The sequence below is a fragment of the Leucopleurus acutus genome, assembly GCF_964270905.1.
Source record: "Leucopleurus acutus genome assembly, chromosome: 14".
NCBI lineage: Eukaryota > Metazoa > Chordata > Mammalia > Artiodactyla > Delphinidae > Leucopleurus > Leucopleurus acutus.
The window spans coordinates 64,140,471-64,159,279 of record NC_139156.1 but is presented as its reverse complement, the minus strand read 5'-3'; the positions used below and the strand labels follow the sequence as shown (position 1 = coordinate 64,159,279).

The 18,809-nt window shown below is 36.8% G+C and overlaps 1 protein-coding gene across 1 annotated transcript in view; it reads right to left on the bottom strand.

The window, feature by feature from the left end:
• The window catches only part of CTNNA3 (catenin alpha 3), a 1,620,647-nt gene that overhangs the window by 1,551,965 nt on the left and 49,873 nt on the right, over positions 1-18,809 (bottom strand). Inside the window, exon 3 of the mRNA XM_082854158.1 lies at positions 6,244-6,436. Coding sequence (XP_082710284.1) covers positions 6,244-6,436 — 193 coding nt within the window. The remainder of the gene's footprint in view (positions 1-6,243; positions 6,437-18,809) is intronic.

The window sequence follows — 18,809 nt, the reverse complement described above, 5'->3', positions numbered from 1 at the left end:
TACTGGAACCAAGAAACTTCCATATGCATCTATATGATATTGGATTAATTTTATTTCCATATAAAAAAAAGTGAATCATGACCCCTAATTCACACCATTCATAAAAATTTATTTCCAGATGGATTGTAAAGGTAAAACAATAAAGCCTCTAGATAACAATACAAAAGGATATCTTCCTCACTTCGTAATAGGCAAAATTTTTTACAAAACAGAAAAATCTCTACCCATAGAGGAATAAAATGATTAACTTGAATTTATCAAAATTACTTCTGAATATCAAAAATGCTTAAATTAATGAAAGGGACAAGATTTTTTAATATCTACAACTAAAAAAGACTCATAACAAGAACAAATTAAAACTACAATGGGTCTCCCAAGGCAATAGAAATAAAAGCAAAAATAAACAAATGGGACCTAATCAAACTTATAAGCTTTTGCACAGCAAAGCAAACCATCAACAAAACAAAAAGACAACCTACAGACTGGGAGAAAATATTTGCAAACAATGCAATCGACAAGGGATTAATTTCCAAAATATACAAACAGCTCACACAACTCAACAAAAAAACAAACAACCCAACCAAAAAATGGGCAGAAGACCTAAATAGACGTTCTCCAAAGAGACATACGGATGGCCAATAGGCACATGAAAAGATGCTCAGCATCGCTAATTATTAAAGAAATGCAAATCAAAACTACAATGAGGTATCACTTCACACAGGTCAGAATGGCCATCATTTAAAAGTCTACAAATAACAAATGCTGGTGGCACAGTGGTTAAGAATCCGTCTGCCAATGCAGGAGACAAGGGTTCGATCCCTGGTCTGCGAAGATCCCACATGCCACAGAGCAACTAAGCCCATGTGCCACAACTACTGAGCCTGCACTCTAGAGCCCATGAGCCACAACTACTGAACCTGTGTGCTACAACTACTGAAGCCCACGCACCTAGAGCCCGTGCTCCACAACAAGAGAAGCAACCTCAATGAGAAGCCTGCACACCACAATGAAGAGTAGCCCCCACTCGCTGCAAAGCCCGTGTGAAGCAATGAAGACCCAACGCAGCCAAAACTAAAAATAAATAAATAAATTTATTTTTTAAAAATAAATAACAAATGCTGCAGAGGGTGTGGAGAAAAGGGAACCCTCCTACACTGTTGGTGGGAATGTAAATTGGTGCAGCCACTCTGGAAAACAGTATGGAGCTTTCTTAAAAAAACTAAAAATAGAGTTGCCAGGTGATCCAGCAATCCCACTCCTGGGCATACAACCGGAAAAAACTCTAATTCAAAAAGATACATGCACCCCTGGTACTTTCTGGTGGTCCAGTGGCTAAGACTCAGCTCTCCCAATGTAGGGGGACTGGGTTCGATCCCTAGTCAGGGAACTAGATCCTGCATGCCACAACTAAAAGATCCCGCATGCCACAATGAAGACCCGGCGCAGCCAAATAAATAAATAAATAAATGTTTTTTAAAAAAAAGATACATGCACCCCAATGTTCATAGCAGCACTATTTACAATAGGCAAGACATGAAAACAACCTAACTGTCCATCAACAGGTGAATGAATAAAGAAAAGATAGTATGTATATACAATGGCAGCCATAAAAAAAGAATGAAATAATGCCATTTGCAGCAATATAGATGGACCTAGAGATTATCATACTAAGTGACATGTCAGAAAGAGAAAGACAAGTACCATACGATATCACTTATATAGGGAATGTAAAATGTGATACAAATGAACTTATTTACAAAACAGAAACAGACTCACAGATACAGAAAACAAACTTATGGTTACCAAAGGGGAAAGAGGGTGGGGGAGGGATAAATTAGGATTTGGGGATTAGCAGATACAAACTACTATATCTAAAATAGATAAACAACAAGGTCCTACTATATAGCACAGGGAACTATATTCAGTATCCTGTAATAAACCATAATGGAAAAGAATATGAAAAGAATATATATGTATAACTGAATCACTGTGCTGTACACCAGAAACTAACACAACACTGCAAATCAACTATACTTCAATTAAAAAATAAAATAAAGAAAAAAAACTATAATGGGATACCATCACACACACTTTAAATTAAAACACTGACACTTGTTAACACCAAGTGAGCAAGAATATAGAACCACTGGAATTCTTATACCTTTACTGATGAGAGTGTCAATTGGAAAATCCACTCTGGAAAATTGCTTGGTACCATCTATTAAAGCTGAGTGTATACATTATGACCCAGCAATTTCTTTCCTAGGTATAAACCCAACAGGAATGTCTACATTCATGCACCAAAAGTAATGCATACATAATAGCAATGTATATTAAAGCCAAAAACTGGAAACAACTCAAATATCCATCAACAGTAGAGTGGATAAATAATTATGACCTATTCATCAATGAAAACAAATGAACTACTATATGGTAAGACACATTGAGCAAAAGAAGCCAGGCTCAAGAGACTGCATACTGTATGATCCCACTTACATAGAGTTCAAAAAGAGGGAAAAAAAACTAACTTATGTAATAACCAGGATAATGGTACTTGTGAGGTGAGGGAGTAGTAAGTGGCACAGGGGTTGCTTCTAGGGTTCTAGTAATGTTCTATTTCTTGATCTAGGTGGAGGTTACATTAGTGTATTCACAATGAAAATGTATTGAGTTGTTCATGATAGTATATGCACTTTTTGTATATATGTCATTCTCAATAAACCACTAAAAAACTATACATATTGTATAAGCAATTGTGTGACTTAGAAGCAATGTCTGCTGTAGGGGAGCAGAGGCTACACAAAGGTAGTAAATATGCTATAGGCAAAATATATACCCTAGACATTATAAACAATTCTTAGCTAATTCCTAGATAACTGTAATGTGAATATGCTAAAACTATTTAAATAAATACCAGATTTAATACTTAACCATTGTATAAGACCATGAGTGACCATATATAATCACTACGTGGACGTTTTCTGGATCTTGACAGTTTCACCTTCCCTTTCACCATTCCCCCCGCCACCCCGCAATACTATCCATACCTATCTTCTACAAGCATATTCTTTAGGTAACCAAATGCCCATTTTATTTAACACTTTGACTCTCTAAAGCCAGTAAAGGCAGTAAAACAGAATAAAAGAGAATCCTATAATAAGGCTATATAAATTACACTATATTTTTATTAGAAAAAAAATTCTAAATTACTCTCAAAATTCTTCTTCTTGAAAATAAGTCAATATATATATAGAAAAAAAATATCCTCTACTTCCAATATTTTTCACTTTTTCAAATGCATTAAACTTATCATTTGCTCTTTACTAGTCCTTCACATTATACCACTAGACAAAGCCCTTAAAAACAAAGGAAAAAAAAGAATGAAAGCAGGAAAATTTTAAAATATGTTTCCAGTATCATACAGAATTGCTTGGATCAGAACTCATTCTCCTGATACTTCAACTCCACCACTGAGCTAAAATTCCTTCCAAGTTTTAGAGAACAGTGCTCTTACTGTCACCATCTCTGCTAACCATAGGATAAGCATTGGCCATTCCCCAAATTCCAGAACCACTTGCCATTTCACTGCTTTCTTCCTACACTCTAGTGGCAGTAGCTCAATTGGGCAGCTTGTCAAAAAGATTCAGAGTATAAAGCACTTGGTGATCTTTAACCAAATGTATTTGTTGTGTATACAGCATATGCCATATATATGTATTTCACACATTATAACAGAACATAGTGAAGGACACACTGCATAATCCTAGAATCCAAAGACTTCTCTTTGAGAACTTTTCCTTAAAATAATTTACTTTTATTGAGCTAAAAGTGTTGATTACTTTTTTTAAAAACAAGCAAATACCATTTCTTGACAATTATTACAATTATTGTTCCCTTCTAAGAAAGACCAATGGCTTACAAATTTATTGCCACGTGACTTGTGGAAACTATATTGTCAAATAGATCACATTCTCTGAGAGAAGCAGTACCAAATAGGGTTCATATTCCTTCCAAAGACTTAGCAAAGGAACCATGAGAGATAATTTTTCATAAAAGCAAAGATAAAACTATTAAAAATGTTTATAATATAAAATGATAAAATGATGCTTAGATTCCTTTTTTATTTAATAAACATTTATCAGGTGTCTGGTATATGTCAGGCATTGCTAATCAAATAGACTTGGTGCTTGCCACCTTGAAGAAACTGAGTCTAGGGACTTCCCTGGCCGGCCAGTGGTTAAGACTCTGCACTTCCACTGCAGGGAACATGGGTTCAATCCCTATTTGGGGAACAAAGATCCCACATGCCACGTGGTGTGGCCAAAAAAAAATGCAAGAAATTGAGTCTACATTTATTGAACAAATAATCAATGTCTGGTGTGTGGGGTGGTAAGTGGTATGAAAGAGGGATGCCTAGTCTGTCAGGACATAGAAGAAGGGCATCTATATCAGCATCAAGGTGTCAGTAAACACTTCCTGTGAAAGATGATCTGGGCTGAGTTTTGCTACGTAAGAATTGGCTGAGTGAAAAGGGCAATCCAAGTGAAGGGAATCGCTGGTAACAGGCACAGAAGCATAAAGCAACATGTACCATTCAAGATGCTATGAGTCCTTACTTGGAAGAAAGTTTGAGAGGGGAACAGAATCAGGAAATGAGAAGGAAGAGGATAGTAGAAGCCAAATCATGGAATGCTGTGGTTTAAAAGTTTGAACTTTATCCAGAAAGCCAGTCCCCTAATCCTTCAAAGGGTACTAAAATGATTTTAAGCAGGGAAGTAAAATGAGTATATTTTCATTTTTAAAAAACATGTTTGGCTTTGGTATAGGACAAGGCTAAGGCAGTAATCCAGAATTCAGAAGGCAACATTAGGAATGGAGATGAGAGAACAGATCTGAGAAATAAAAGGAGATAGAATTTGTTGAACTTGGAGGCTAATTGGAAGAGAGGGTAGAATAAAAATGAAGAGTCTAACTGACTTGGTAACTAAGTGGGTGGTGGTACCAAAGCAGAGAAGATAGGAGAAAGAGTGGGTCTGAGGTGGTATGGAGCAGGGAGGAATGATGAATTTATTTCAAAATATCTTAGGCATTATTGTTTTCTATATATTGTCCAAAGAATCCCTTTAATATATAAATCATATATAACTATAGCAAAAAAACTCCCCTGTATTTGACGTAAAGTTTATTGTGGCTAGTATATTCATTTTAATTAGTTAATTAGCAAAAATTTCCTGATTTTCTTAAAGTTATGTTTGGGATGGGGAGAGGAAAATTTTGAACACCCCGCAGTCTCTTTTACAAAGCTGAACAGGAAAATTTGCTTCCTTATCCTCTCAAAATAGTTCCTAGCAGCAAGCTGATGTATAAAATCATTCCATTAACTAAAGAATATTGTGCAGTTCTTTATAAAATAGGCTTCAAATGAGACATTCATTATAATAAAACTGTTCAAGATATCAAAAGGTGAAATATACACTTTTATTATGTAATATTTTTGTGTGTGTGGTTTTTTTTTTTTTGGAGTGTAGTTGATTTACAATGTTGTGTTAGTTTCAGGTGAACAGCAAAGTGATTCAGTTATACATATGCATATATTCATTCTTTTTTAGATTCTTTTCTTATATAGGTTATCACAGAATATTGAGTAGAGTTCCCTATGCTATATAGTAGGTCTTTGTTGGTTATCTATCTTATACATAGTAGTGTGTGTATGTTCATCCCAAGCTCCTGATTTATCCCTCCCCACTACATTTCCCCTTATTATGTAATGCTAACATAGCAGCAACATGAGTTATACATAGTTTATGCAAAACAATTTTTACATTTAGGAAATCTAAACCTCCAGAATAATGAAAAAATAAAAAATGTACCTCTGAGGTGGCCAGGTCTGAAACTTCCATCTCCAACTGTTTACAAGGAACTTTATAATTTGTCTATGTATGGGAAACTATGTCTTCAGCCTCATTAGTCACTTCTCATTTTATGACAAAAATTGTACATTTCTCTTTGTTTATTATGGATAAACTATGGCATGAGGGGAACTGAACAACTAAAGGAAGAACCAGGAGGGGGGGTCTGAGTTTTGGAGCTGCCTAAAGAGCCACTCTGCTTCCAACAGCTAGCTCCTCAGAGCTCTACAAAAGACTAACTAAACTCAAGTCAACTAGAACACAACACTCAAATCTAATTCGGTAACTAACATCAGGAGTGGTCTGCTCCTGAGCAGAGGACCAGAGTACTCACTTTCTTTGCGAACGTCCTCAAGTGCCCCAGTAAGCTCTTCCTTTAAAACTGTGGCTTCTTGAGCAATCTTCTCTCCCTTGTCTAATAAATTCCAAGTTGCTTCCTCCACAGAAGCTAGAAGGACTCTGGCTCTTTTAGAACGTCCTTTTTTCCTGTTGGAAGGATTCTGAGGACAATTTACAAGTGTAGTAACCTAAAATTGGAAAAATACAAGTCACTCATTAGACAAATTGTGAGAGGAACACAGCCCTGGGATATCATAGCCCAGAACAAAAGGAAGTATTCCTTAATAACATGATTCATTCCCAACACTACTGGTACATTCCCAAAAGTCAGGTCAAGGCACCAAGAGCAGTATTACCAGCGACCACAGAGTTCCTAACTAAAGACAGGAAGGAAGGGAGGGACGGGGGGAGTGAGGAGGGGAGGGAGGAAGGAGGGATAGAGATTGAATCTCACCAAGTTTTACTATTGGACCAATGCAAAATACACAATACTCAATATATATTATTTGATATACATATAGCAAATGATTATTTATATCACTTTGTAGCCAGCAATCTATATTAAGAGGGAGGCAAAAATAATTATAATTAAGTCAATAAGTATTAATATATGTAGGTTAAGAATAGAGATTACTAATGTTGGGGCGGGGGGTGCAGAACCACTCTGAAACGTGTAAAACAGTGGTTACTTCAGAAGGACAAAACCCAAATCCTTACCATGATCTACATTCTGGCCCTCTGTAAACTCTTTTACCTGTCTCCCACACTCCCCCCAAATCAGTTGGCCTCTCAAGCAATCAGGTCCTCCTCAAAGTACCCTATCAAGAGGCCTTCCCTGACCACCCCAATCCCCACCCTCTCCCACTCTGTCCCCTCACTACACGTTATAATTCTTCAGAACATTTATAGAGCCTGACATTTTTTATTTGTTCATGTATGTTTATGGCATCCTTCTAATACTAAAATGTAAACTCCATGAAAACAGGATATGTGGTTTGTTCTCCCTCACTCGAACAATCACAAAGTAGTTGTTCAATAAATATTTCTTATATTAATGGCTTAATGAATGGGGTAGTTGAACAGAGGGACGTTTTGATGTCTATATTTTGAATTGCCTGAATATGTTAATAATGAGCATGTATTACTTCTGTAAATTTGTTTAAAATAAGAATAAACTCATGGGACTTCCCTGGTGGTACAGTCATTAAGAATCCGCCTGCCAATGCAGGGGACATGGGTTCAAGCCCTGGTCTGGAAAGATCCCACATGCCACGGAGCACCTAAGCCTGTGTGCCACAACTACTGAACCTGCACTCTAGAGCCCACGGGTCAAAACTACTGAGTCTGCGTGCCACAATTACTGAAGCCCACGCGCGTAAAGCCCGTGCTCCGCAACAAGAGAAGCCACTGCAATGAGAAGCCCGTGCACCGCAACGAAGAGTAGCCCCCACGTGCCACGACTAGAGAAAGCCCACTCACAGCAATGAAGACCCAACACAGCCAAAAATAAATAAATAAATAAAATTTTATTTAAAAAATTAAAAGAATAATCTCATGATGAGAGCATTGTTTGGAGATAGAAATTAAGCACTTATATTTGGAAACAAAACCTTATACAAAATTACATTGTGAAAAATATCCATTTCTTAATTAAACCTTGAATTCCAAGAAAAAAATTTCATTTACATTTTCATAAGCAAACCTGGAAGATCCCCATTGCAGAGGAAGAAAGAAAAAAAAAACTTTTATCCAGTATTTAAAATAGAAGACCTGAAAGTCTTATTGAAAGCTAGGCTGGTGCATGTCATCAAATAGCCGAGGCTTTTAACAAATATGCATCACATCTTTGACAACAGAGTATACATAATCCTTCCTGCTCTGCAGTCCCTGGAGATTTTGCTTGTTTATTATTAATGGAGCATTAAGTATTTGTTTATTCGGTTATCTGGACCCAGTTCTTAGCCAGGAACTGAGAAAGAACTTACAAGCTGTGGGGGAAATATGTGGATGAAAATTGTTTTTGTCTGCTCTGCTATTCCCTTCCCCTGTCCAAAAGACCCTCTTCTTTATTCTAATTTGCTTTATTCCCATATTCACAACCCAGACTGGAGTTCCTTGTAGCAAGCCTTTATTTCCTTTCTTGGAAAATGAGAATAACCATATTATCCTATAAGATTATATGAAGTTTAAATAATATAAAGTGTTTTTTAAGATGCATAACATGACACAAAATTTGGATGCCATTTAATGTGAGTTTTCTAGTCCATTCCCCATGGAAACCTTGTCAAAGATGTTCTCTCTGGGTCTACCCATATCTTGCTCTTAGGGTCCCCCGTGCTAAATGTGATGAAGTCAATTAACAAAGCACATTCTATGTGCTTTACAAGCAGTCAAGTAGGGCCATGTGTCTTTATCATGCATTATGTAAAGATGATAATAAGTCTGATTTATTACATGGGTTTTCACATATTCCAAAAGACGAATATCTCGCTATTATCAATCTAACTTATATATCAAGAGTTAAAAGATACTTGCCCAGATAAAGACAAATTATAGCACCTTGTTTAAAACCTTTGTCTAAAACGAACAATAAGTATCATTGTCTAAAATCTTCCTTCAGAATTTATTTTAAGTGCCACAATTCATGATGCTTCCCACTGAACATTCCTCTATTGTTCTTTAGATCCTCCAAGCACCAAATGTTTTCCATAGAATAGCCTGAGCTTTGAAATTAAAATGAGCATTCCAGAAATGCTTCATTCCTTATAATAAATGCCAGAGAAGTAAGAAATGTGAAAAGAACATTGTATAAGAACATTGTGCTTCCATCAAAAAAAAAATGCAATTGCAACTTGTTCAAGTTTAAGCTGTCTTCTTTTTAAATACCCCAACATACAATAGTTATTTAATATTGATTAAACTAAAGTCATGATGCTTTCAATGATTCATTTTATTTCAGAAAGTAAATATGGCTTGGTAAGCCTGGAGGGGAAAAAAAGAAAGCTAAAACTTTTTTTTACCCCAAATCACCTATGGGGATCTAACTGACTCCCGAAAGTAGATGATTCTCACCAAGGGTTGGAGGGTGCATATGTTATTTGAAAAAGTCTCCCATCTCTTCAAGGAATACCAGCAAACAGTAAAATTAGCCCTGAAGTTGTTTTGTAAAGTAATTCATATTTCTTTTTTCAATACAAAATCAGTTATATTTTTACAAATACAAAAATTTTAGTTGGAATTTACAGCAAAGATTATTCTAATATAGGCTCCAAGCCCACATCTTGCTAGCCTTTCTTTTATCACTGTGCACAACTGATCCCTTTCCCTCTTTATCAGACCTTAGGGGGTCCCTCTAATATAGATAATCTTTGACTTCAGGTGTGCATCTCTTAAATAACTTGGGTTTATTCACTTTTCTTCAGTCTATAAATCTGTATTAGGCTTCAACATAGATACAGAATGAGCTCCCCACTGAAGTAGTCCTAAATTAGAGGCTTTGAGTAATATAAAAAGAAGAAATTCCCTACTTTATTCATTCTGCACATGTACAATTCCATAAAACCAGGTGTATTTTAAGGGTATGTAATATTTATATATTGAAATTTAGAGTAACAAAAAATAAAAGGGTTTTCTAATCTTTCCTAATTCAAGTGTGCTTCCCTAGTTGCTCCAAACATACCGAAAATTAAGTTGTCCAAAAGACCCTTCTTCAAGTCATTGATAATTTCAACTCTTCCTTATTTCCTACAAAAGCAACTTTCACTGTGTTAACAAAAGTACTGGGAAAGACTGAAATGTTAAGAACCCAGAAAATACATATCCTTCGATTAACATTCAGCACTCCCCCAAAACCAAATACAATTTTCTTTTATTTCCTTTTAAGCCAATAAACATTTATTGAGCACATATTATGTTCAAAACAATATCCTAGCCATTTAGAAAATAAAGATAAAGAAGCTTCAGTATGGTGATATGAAGGGTACACAACTAGCTGCAATATAAAAGGCAGAATAACTGCTTAAACTTATAAGTAAAAAGAAAGTGCTGAAGAGATGATAAACATTCACAAGGATTAAGTAGGGCTTCCAAAAAGAGCCATTAAAGACAGATGGTTTTCTGGCATGACAGATAGAGGGGAAGGCGAGCCAGGTGAAGGGGACCATGTACAAAGGGGGAGAGATGGAAATTATTTTTGTCTGAGAGTAGCAGACAGTCAAGTTTGGCAGACTACAGGGTAAAAACAGGAAATTGGTTCACAAATCAGTCTAGGAAGTAGGTGGTAGCTTAAATACAAAAAGTGCTGAAAGTCAAGGAAAGAGTTAATATTCAATTTAATAGGCAATAGACACTTCACCCAGCATACCCAAAGTGGAAACCTTCTTCCACCAACCTGCCTTTCTTCCATCTGTTTCTTACCTCAGGCACTGACACCTCTAGCCTAAGGCAGAAACCCAGAGGTCATCTGGGCTACTCCCTCTCTCTTATCCTCCTCTCCAGGTTCTTTATATTGTCTCTTTAAAAGCTTTGTTGCTGGGGGACCTTCAAGATGGTGAAAGAATAAGACATGGAGATCACCTTCCTCCCCAAAAATACATCCACATGTGGAACAACTCCTACAGAACACCTACTGAACACTGGCAGAAGACCTCAGACTTCCCAAAAGGCAGGGAACAGATGCCCTCAGGCACCCTACATGCAGAGGCTGGGCCAAATCCAAAGCTGAACCCCAGGAGCTGTGCGAACAAAGAAGAGAAAGGGAAATTTCTCCCACCAGCCTCAGAAGCAGCAGATTAAATCTCCACAATCAACTTGATGTAGCTTGCATGTCTGGAATACCTGAATAGACAAGGAATCATCCCAAAATTGAGGCGGTGGACATTGGGAGCAACTGTAGACTTGGGGTTTGCTTTCTGCATCTACTTTGTTTTTGGTTTTATCTTTATCTACGTTTAGTATTTAGAGCTTATTATCATTGGTAGATTTGTTTATTGATTTAGTTGCCCTTTTCCTTTTTCTCTTTTTGTGAGTATCTATGGGTATGCTTCTTTCTGTGATTTTGTCTGTATAGCTTTGCTTTTACCATTTGTCCTGGGTTCTGTCCGTTTTTTGTTTTTTTTGTTTTCAGTATAGTTTTTAGCGCTTGTTATCATTGGTGGATTTGTTTATAGGTTTGGTTGCTCTCTTCTTTCTTTCTTTCTTTTATTACTCTTTAATTTCTTAATTTTTAATATTTTTTTATTTTAATAACTTTATTTTATATTATTATTTTTTTCTTTCTTTCTTTTCTCCCTTTTCTTCTGAGCCATGTGGTTGACAGGGTCTTGGTGCTCCAGCCTGCTGTCAGGCCTGAGCCTCTGAGGTGGGAAAGCCAAGTTCAGGACATTGGTCCAGCAGAGACCTCCTGGCCCCATGTAATATCAAACAGCGAAAGCTCTCCCAGAGATCTCCATCTCAACGCTAAGACCCAGCACCACTCAACGACCAGCAAGCTACAGTGCTGGACATCCTATGCAAAACAATTAGCAAAAGAGGAACAGAACCCCACCCATTAGCAGAGAGGCTGCCTAAAATCATACTAAGGTCATAGACACCCCAAAACACAACACCAGATGCGGCACTGCCCAAAAGAAAGACAAGATCCAGCTTCATCCACCAGAACACAAGCACGAGTCCCCTCCACCAGGAAGCATACACAAGCCACTGAACAAACCTTACCCACTGCAGGCAGACACCAAAAACAACAGAAACTATGAACATGCAGCCTGCGAAAAAGAGACCCCAAACACAGTAAGTTAAACAAAATGAGAAGACATAGAATTACACAGTAGAAGAAGGAGCAAGGTAAAAACCCACCAGACCAAAAAATTGAAGAGGAAATAGGCAGTCTACCTAAATAAAAATTCAGAGTAACAATAGTAAACAGGATACAAAATCTAGGTTATCAAATGGAGAAAATACAAGAAACGTTTAACAAGGACCAAAAGGAACTAAACAGCAAACAAACAATGATGAACAACACAATAAATAAAACTAAAAATTCTCTAGAAACAATCAATAGCAGAATAACTGTGGCAGAAGAATGGATAAGTGACCTGGAAGATAAAATAGTGGAAATAACTACTGCAGAGAAGAATAAAGAGAAAAGAATGAAAAGAATTGAGGACAGTCTCAGAGGCCTCTGGAACAACATTAAACGCACCAACATTCGAATTACAGGGGTCCCAGAAGAAGAATAGAAAAAAAAAAAAGGGGCGAGTAAGAAAATATTTGAAGAGATTATAGTTGAAAACTTCCCTAATATAGGAAAGGATATAGTCAATCAAGTCCAGGAAGCGCAGAGAGTCCCATACAGGATAAATCCAAGTAGAAACACGCTAAGACACATAATAATCAAACTATCAAAAATTAAATTAAAAAAAATATATTAAAAGCAGCAAAGGAAAAACAACAAAAAACACACAAGGGAATCTCCATAAGGTTAACACCTGATTTTTCAGCAGAAACTCTGCAAGCCAGAAGGGAGTGGCAGGACATATTTAAAGTGATGAAGGAGAAAAACCTACAATCAAGATTACTCTACCCAGCAAGGATCTCATTCAGATTTGATGAAGAAATTAAAACCGTTATAGACAAACAAAAGCTGAGAGAGTTCAGCACCACCGAACCAGCTTTACAACAAATGCTAAAGGAACTTCTCTAGGCAAGAAACACAAGAGAAGGAAAAGACCTACAATAACAAACCCAAAACAATTAAGAAAATGGTATTGGAAAATACATATCGACAATTACCTTAAATGTAAATGGATTAAATGCTCCCACCAAAAGACATAGACTGGCTGAAAGGATACAAAAACAAGACCCATATATACGCTGTCTACAAGAGACCCACTTCAGACCTAGGGACACATACAGACAGAAAGTGAGGGGATGGAAAAAGATATTCCATGCAAATGGAAATCAAAAGAAAGCATATCAGAAAAAATAGACTTTAAAATAAAGACTATTACAAGAGACAAAAAATGGCACTACATAATGATCAAGGGGTCAATCCAAGAAGAAGATATAACAATTATAAATATCTATGAACCCAACATAGGAGCACCTCAATACATAAGGCAAATGCTAACAGCCATAAAAGGGGAAATAGACAGTAACAAAATCATAGTAGGGGACTTTAACACCCCACTTTCACCAATGGACAGATCATCCAAAATGAAAATGACTAAGGAAACACAGCTTTAAATGATACATTAAATAAGATGGACTTAATTGATATTAATATTAATTAATATTAATTAATATTAATATTAATTTTGGATGGAATTGATATTCCATCCAAAAACAACAGAATACACTTTCTTCTCAAGTGCTCATGAAACATTCTCCAGGGTAGATCATACCTTGGGTCACAAATCAAGCCTGATTCTGCCTGCAGAATCAGTTAATAAATGAAAGATCTAATTCCACAGCTAACCTAGAAGTGGATATCTGTGGGATCAATCTGAATCTGTGGAGGAAAAGGTTGAAAAAAAAGTATTCACAGAAGTGAAGTGGATCAGAGGTGATCAGAGAACCCAGAACAACAGGGCAACAACATTGGAGTAAGTAAAAAAAAAAAAAAAGAGCCTGATAGAATAAAAGGCCTAGGAAGCAAGCTAAGAAGAGGTGAAGCATGTTCCGCGACTGACATCTGCCCATAGTTAAGTTCAAAGCTATCACGTTCTGGTGGGGGGGGCATCCCTTGTATGTTCACCATACACACTCCCATGGGACTTGTGCTATTTTAATCAAATAGCTACCAGATTTTCTTATCTTTATTTTAATTTAAGAAGTGGCTTCCTTTTTCTCAACTATTTGTTTCTCAAGGAATACTATAGCTTAACAACTTTCCCATGGAAGCAGTTTTCTAGCAGTAAAGGAATGCAGAAATTGAATAATTCACTTTATTAGAATCAACTACACTGAATCACCTTAAACTTTAAAGCATTAGAGAGGCAGAATTAAGTTTATTTCTTCATCCTACTGTAAAAATAACATCTTTATACTTATTAAGCCTTGGACATATAAGTAGTTAAAAGACATTTACTTTACTAACTTTCAAGATTACTTGTTAAGATTATAGTCAAAACTCCAATATTTGATTATAATCTACAAGAACACTATATGTGTGCAGACTTGTCTTTGAGATTTTCTTGGAAGCTTCAAGATTAATTCTGACATAAATTCTATTGATAGAAAAAACAGCAAGGATGAAAAAAAGAAGCTTGGAGATAAAACCAAAGAAATATAAGTAAATGGCCTCATGCTCATTCAAAATGACCTATAAAAATGACAGAAATCAACCACAAACAAATGAAACTTGAATTATTTTCTGAAAGAAACAAAGGAAATTATATTCTAGGAGGCTAAGAAGCCAAAGCAGGTCCTCTCCCTGCTACCCGGAAGTCAATCAGATCTCTCTGTAGAAATGAACCCTTTGGGCATCAAGGCATCTATTTTTTTTTCCCCCTTGGCTAAAAGAGAGGAGAAAGAAATTATGCTGAGAGTGCAGTATGGCAGAGAGGTTCTGCATAGGAGTCAGGGAGAAAAGAAGGACATGGCGCTGAGAGGACTAAGGATTAACAGTTTCCATCCAGACACTTGGACAAGGAGAGGAAGGAGATTAGGGGAAAAGCCAAAAGGGGTTGTTCTCATAAGCAACTTTATGTGATTCTAGGTACATGATTCATTGGGACCCAGATGACAGAGTGAAGCACAGTTAGGAAGAGAGGTATTCTCCCCTCTTAAGAAGGAGCCCATTTCTGCTACCTTGACGATTCGAAGCTTTAGAGGCATTGGGACCTTGGCATGTATATTTCTAGTCTTAAAATGGGTATCATTGGCAGTTACCTCCCACACATCAATAAGATGCAACCAGCCAAAATGGAAAAACATGGTGGATAGACTGCTTTGGGGGCACTGATGAGTCAAACCTCAGAGACTCCAAAAATTGGAGATGAAGAGAAGAGCAGCAGAGAAGCTTTGAAGGAAAATCTCCATTCTAGCATAAGTAAGTGAGGGCAATTATAAGAACTCTGGCTTTCTGCTACTAACAGAACTTCTTTTGAACTATCAGCCACTGAGGAGATTGGAGGCCAGGGAATCTGATGACATAAGGAAGACAGGCATCGGGCCTACCACGGCCCATGCTCAAGGGAACTGGAAACTGTGAGGCCCCACAGAGGCTAGAGTATTATTCTGAGACTAGTTTGTGGTTTAGAAATTGGAAAGATCCAATTAAAACCATGGTAACTAGGTAATCTTACTGCCCCTCAACAGCAGGAGTTTGTGGATCTAAACTTGAAAACTGCTCCAATAGAACTTTCCTCCATGTCTCTATTTCTTTCTGTGTGTCTTTCAGCTTTGCACATGATATAATTGTTTAACGGTAGGTAACTGCATAACTCTCCCCAAAGTCAATTCCCCAAAGAGAGGATGGCAATTGGATCAATTCACCATCATCCCCCAGAGGCAGAGCTCTCATGACAGATTGCCTCACAGGCTTCTTGTCAACCTATAATTGTCAATAAGACAGTTGCCCGTCCTGATAAAGTCAGCTGTGATCAGGGTGGAAAGATGACTAGTCATTAGATGCAAAGTTAACAAACAAGGAACCCTTAAAAAGGAGACAATGGAAAGATAATAGTTTTTAGGGCTGTTCACAAATATTCCCATTCTCCTGGGCACAGGGCAAGATCACACATCTAGCATCCCCACTGACCACATAACTTTCTCTGACAAAAGCAATGTGAGTGGAACTGACATATGTCATATCCAGGTGGACATTTTAGGAGCCCTTGCAAGATTCATAATGTTCTCTTTCCCTGTTGTAACCATAGTGGAAATAAATATTGAGATGGAATCTACATTAGCCTGGGTCCCTGAGTGCCTGTATTAAAGCAGAGACCCCCAGCCAATTCACATTAAAAATGTAGCTTCGGGCTTCCCTGGTGGCGCAGTGGTTGAGAGTCCGCCTGCCGATGCAGGGGACACGGGTTCGTGCCCCGATCCGGGAAGATCCCATGTGCCACAGAGCGGCTGGGCCCATGAGCCATGGCCGCCGAGCCTGCGCGTCCGGAGCCTGTGCTCCACAACGGGAGAGGCCACAGCAGTGAGAGGCCCGAGTACCGCAAAAAAAAAAAAAAAAAAAAAAAAGTAGCTTGACAATCCCACTATTGGGCATATACCCTGAGAAAACCATAATTCCAAAAGAGACAAGTACCACAATGTTCATTGCAGCACTATTTACAATAGCCAGGACATGGAAGCAACCTAAGTGTCCATCGACAGATGAATGGATAAAGAAGATGTGGCACATATATACAATGGAATATTAGCCATAAAAAGAAATGAAACTGAATTATTTGTAGTGAGGTGGATGGACCTAGAGTCTGTCATACAGAGTGAAGTAAGTCAGAAAGAAAAAAACAAATACTGTATCCTAACACATATATATATGGAATCTAAAAAACAACAAAAATAATGGTTTTGACAAACCTAGGGGCAGGACAGGAATAAAGATGCAGACGTAGAGAATGGACTTGAGGACACGGGGAGGGGGAAGGGTAAGCTGGGACGAACTGAGAAAGTAGCATTGACATATATACACTACCAAATGTAAAATAGATAGCTAGTCAGAAGCAGCCACATCGCACAGGAAGATCAGCTCGGTGCTTTGTGACCACGCAGAGGGGTGGGATAGGGAAGGTGGGAGGGAGATGCAAGAGGGAGGGGATTTGGGGATATATGTATACATATAGCTGATTTAATTTGTTATACAGCAGAAACTAACACACCATTGTAAAGCAATTATACGCCAATAAAGATGCTAAAAAATAAAATAAAATAAAGGGGAGGCATCCCTTAAGAAATGGGGGGAAAAATGTAGCTTGAGCAGGAAACGAACTTTTGTTAAGCCTCAGAGATTTGGGAGTTGTCTTATCACAGCATAGCCTAGCTTATGCTGACTGATAAAAAGTTGAGCAGATACTCTTCAACTTGACCCAATGAGTATTATAGAGTACATAAAAACCATTCCTAAGGGACTCCAAGAAATAGATGTGAAACACTATCGAAGTGGAAACCTTGAAAAGGCTAAGAGGTCCTATAAGAGTTAGAGGTGGGAGCCAGAGGAATAATGTTTATTACTATTGATCTAACTCTATATTCACCACTTGAAAACATGGGATATATTTACATCAGAAAATATATTTGAACCTTTGCCCCAAAAAAGATCTTCTATCTCATAGGAGATAACATTATAAGGAGCTTGTTATTGTTCTTATCTTAAAGTATTTTAAATTAATTCTTCTAGCTCACATTCGACATGAATCTGACACATAGCAAATTATATTTTGTGGCAAATAAGATTATAGACAGTTCCATTATGTAATGACTGTAGCATGATTTAAGCAGTTTATATCTCCTTCAGAGAGTATACAACATAGAGATGTAAATTCTTTTCATTGCAATTCTGCATAAATAGACTTTCTGCAGTGCATTGCCAAACTTGGATCTTGAAAGTGATAAAGTACAGATGCCTACAGTTGCAATCATAAAAATGTAATTGCTGAGAAAAAAATTATTTCTGATCCATTGGAGGAATTTATTACAGAAGGATGCAACTGTGTAAGTTATCACACACAGAAAATGAAAGTGAATGATTGAAATATATCCCAGGCTGAACATCCCTGCAAAATGACCTAGTGATTTACCTGTCCCCAAGAGAAAAAAAAAATAGATTAAAGATAAATCAAGTTTGGTGGGGAAGACTCTGGTAACTATAAAAAGAGCAGAATAAAGATTTATGAATAAATGAATTTAGAAGTCAGAGTGACATAACAGTATCTATGACTAATTACTCCAAAAATTAAAACATAGTTTTGACTTTGAGTTATATACAGAGATGGTAAGTAATTTCTGTGAAACCTTGAAAGCAAAGGAATATAACATGAAGATAAATAATGATGAAAGGTGAAAAATTTTTAATGGGGTTACTAAACTGATAATATTATCTGGTGGCATTATGAACTGAAAGATCATTGACTTCTTTTGGAATGTTTTCCACTATAATCAAAGACTATATGACATGCTTAAAATAAACCATGTAACTATTTCAAATTAAACACTCTCTGAAAAAAAGGAATATGATGAGATATTTAGTATGATGCTATTCTAGGAAAAAAACCTTTAATATAATTTAATGGAATTTTTTACTTGTATTAATAGGTAATACAGGATCAAAGTGACGGATACAAGAAGGTTATGCATCAAATCCAAAAAGGTTAGTTATTTTAAATTAATAACTTTGAAATGTGCTGTTTTTTTATAAGGAGAAACCCATTATAATGAAAATCAAGAGTGTATGCAAATAATTTTGATGTACAAAAAGTCTCCTTTATGAGATAGTTCCTGAACATAGCAAATATTCTATAAATTATTTACATTTTTAATTTCATTTTACTTGAGTATTACTAAGATCTAGAAACTTTTCTTCTGAGATATTGGTGAAGTAGTATACCA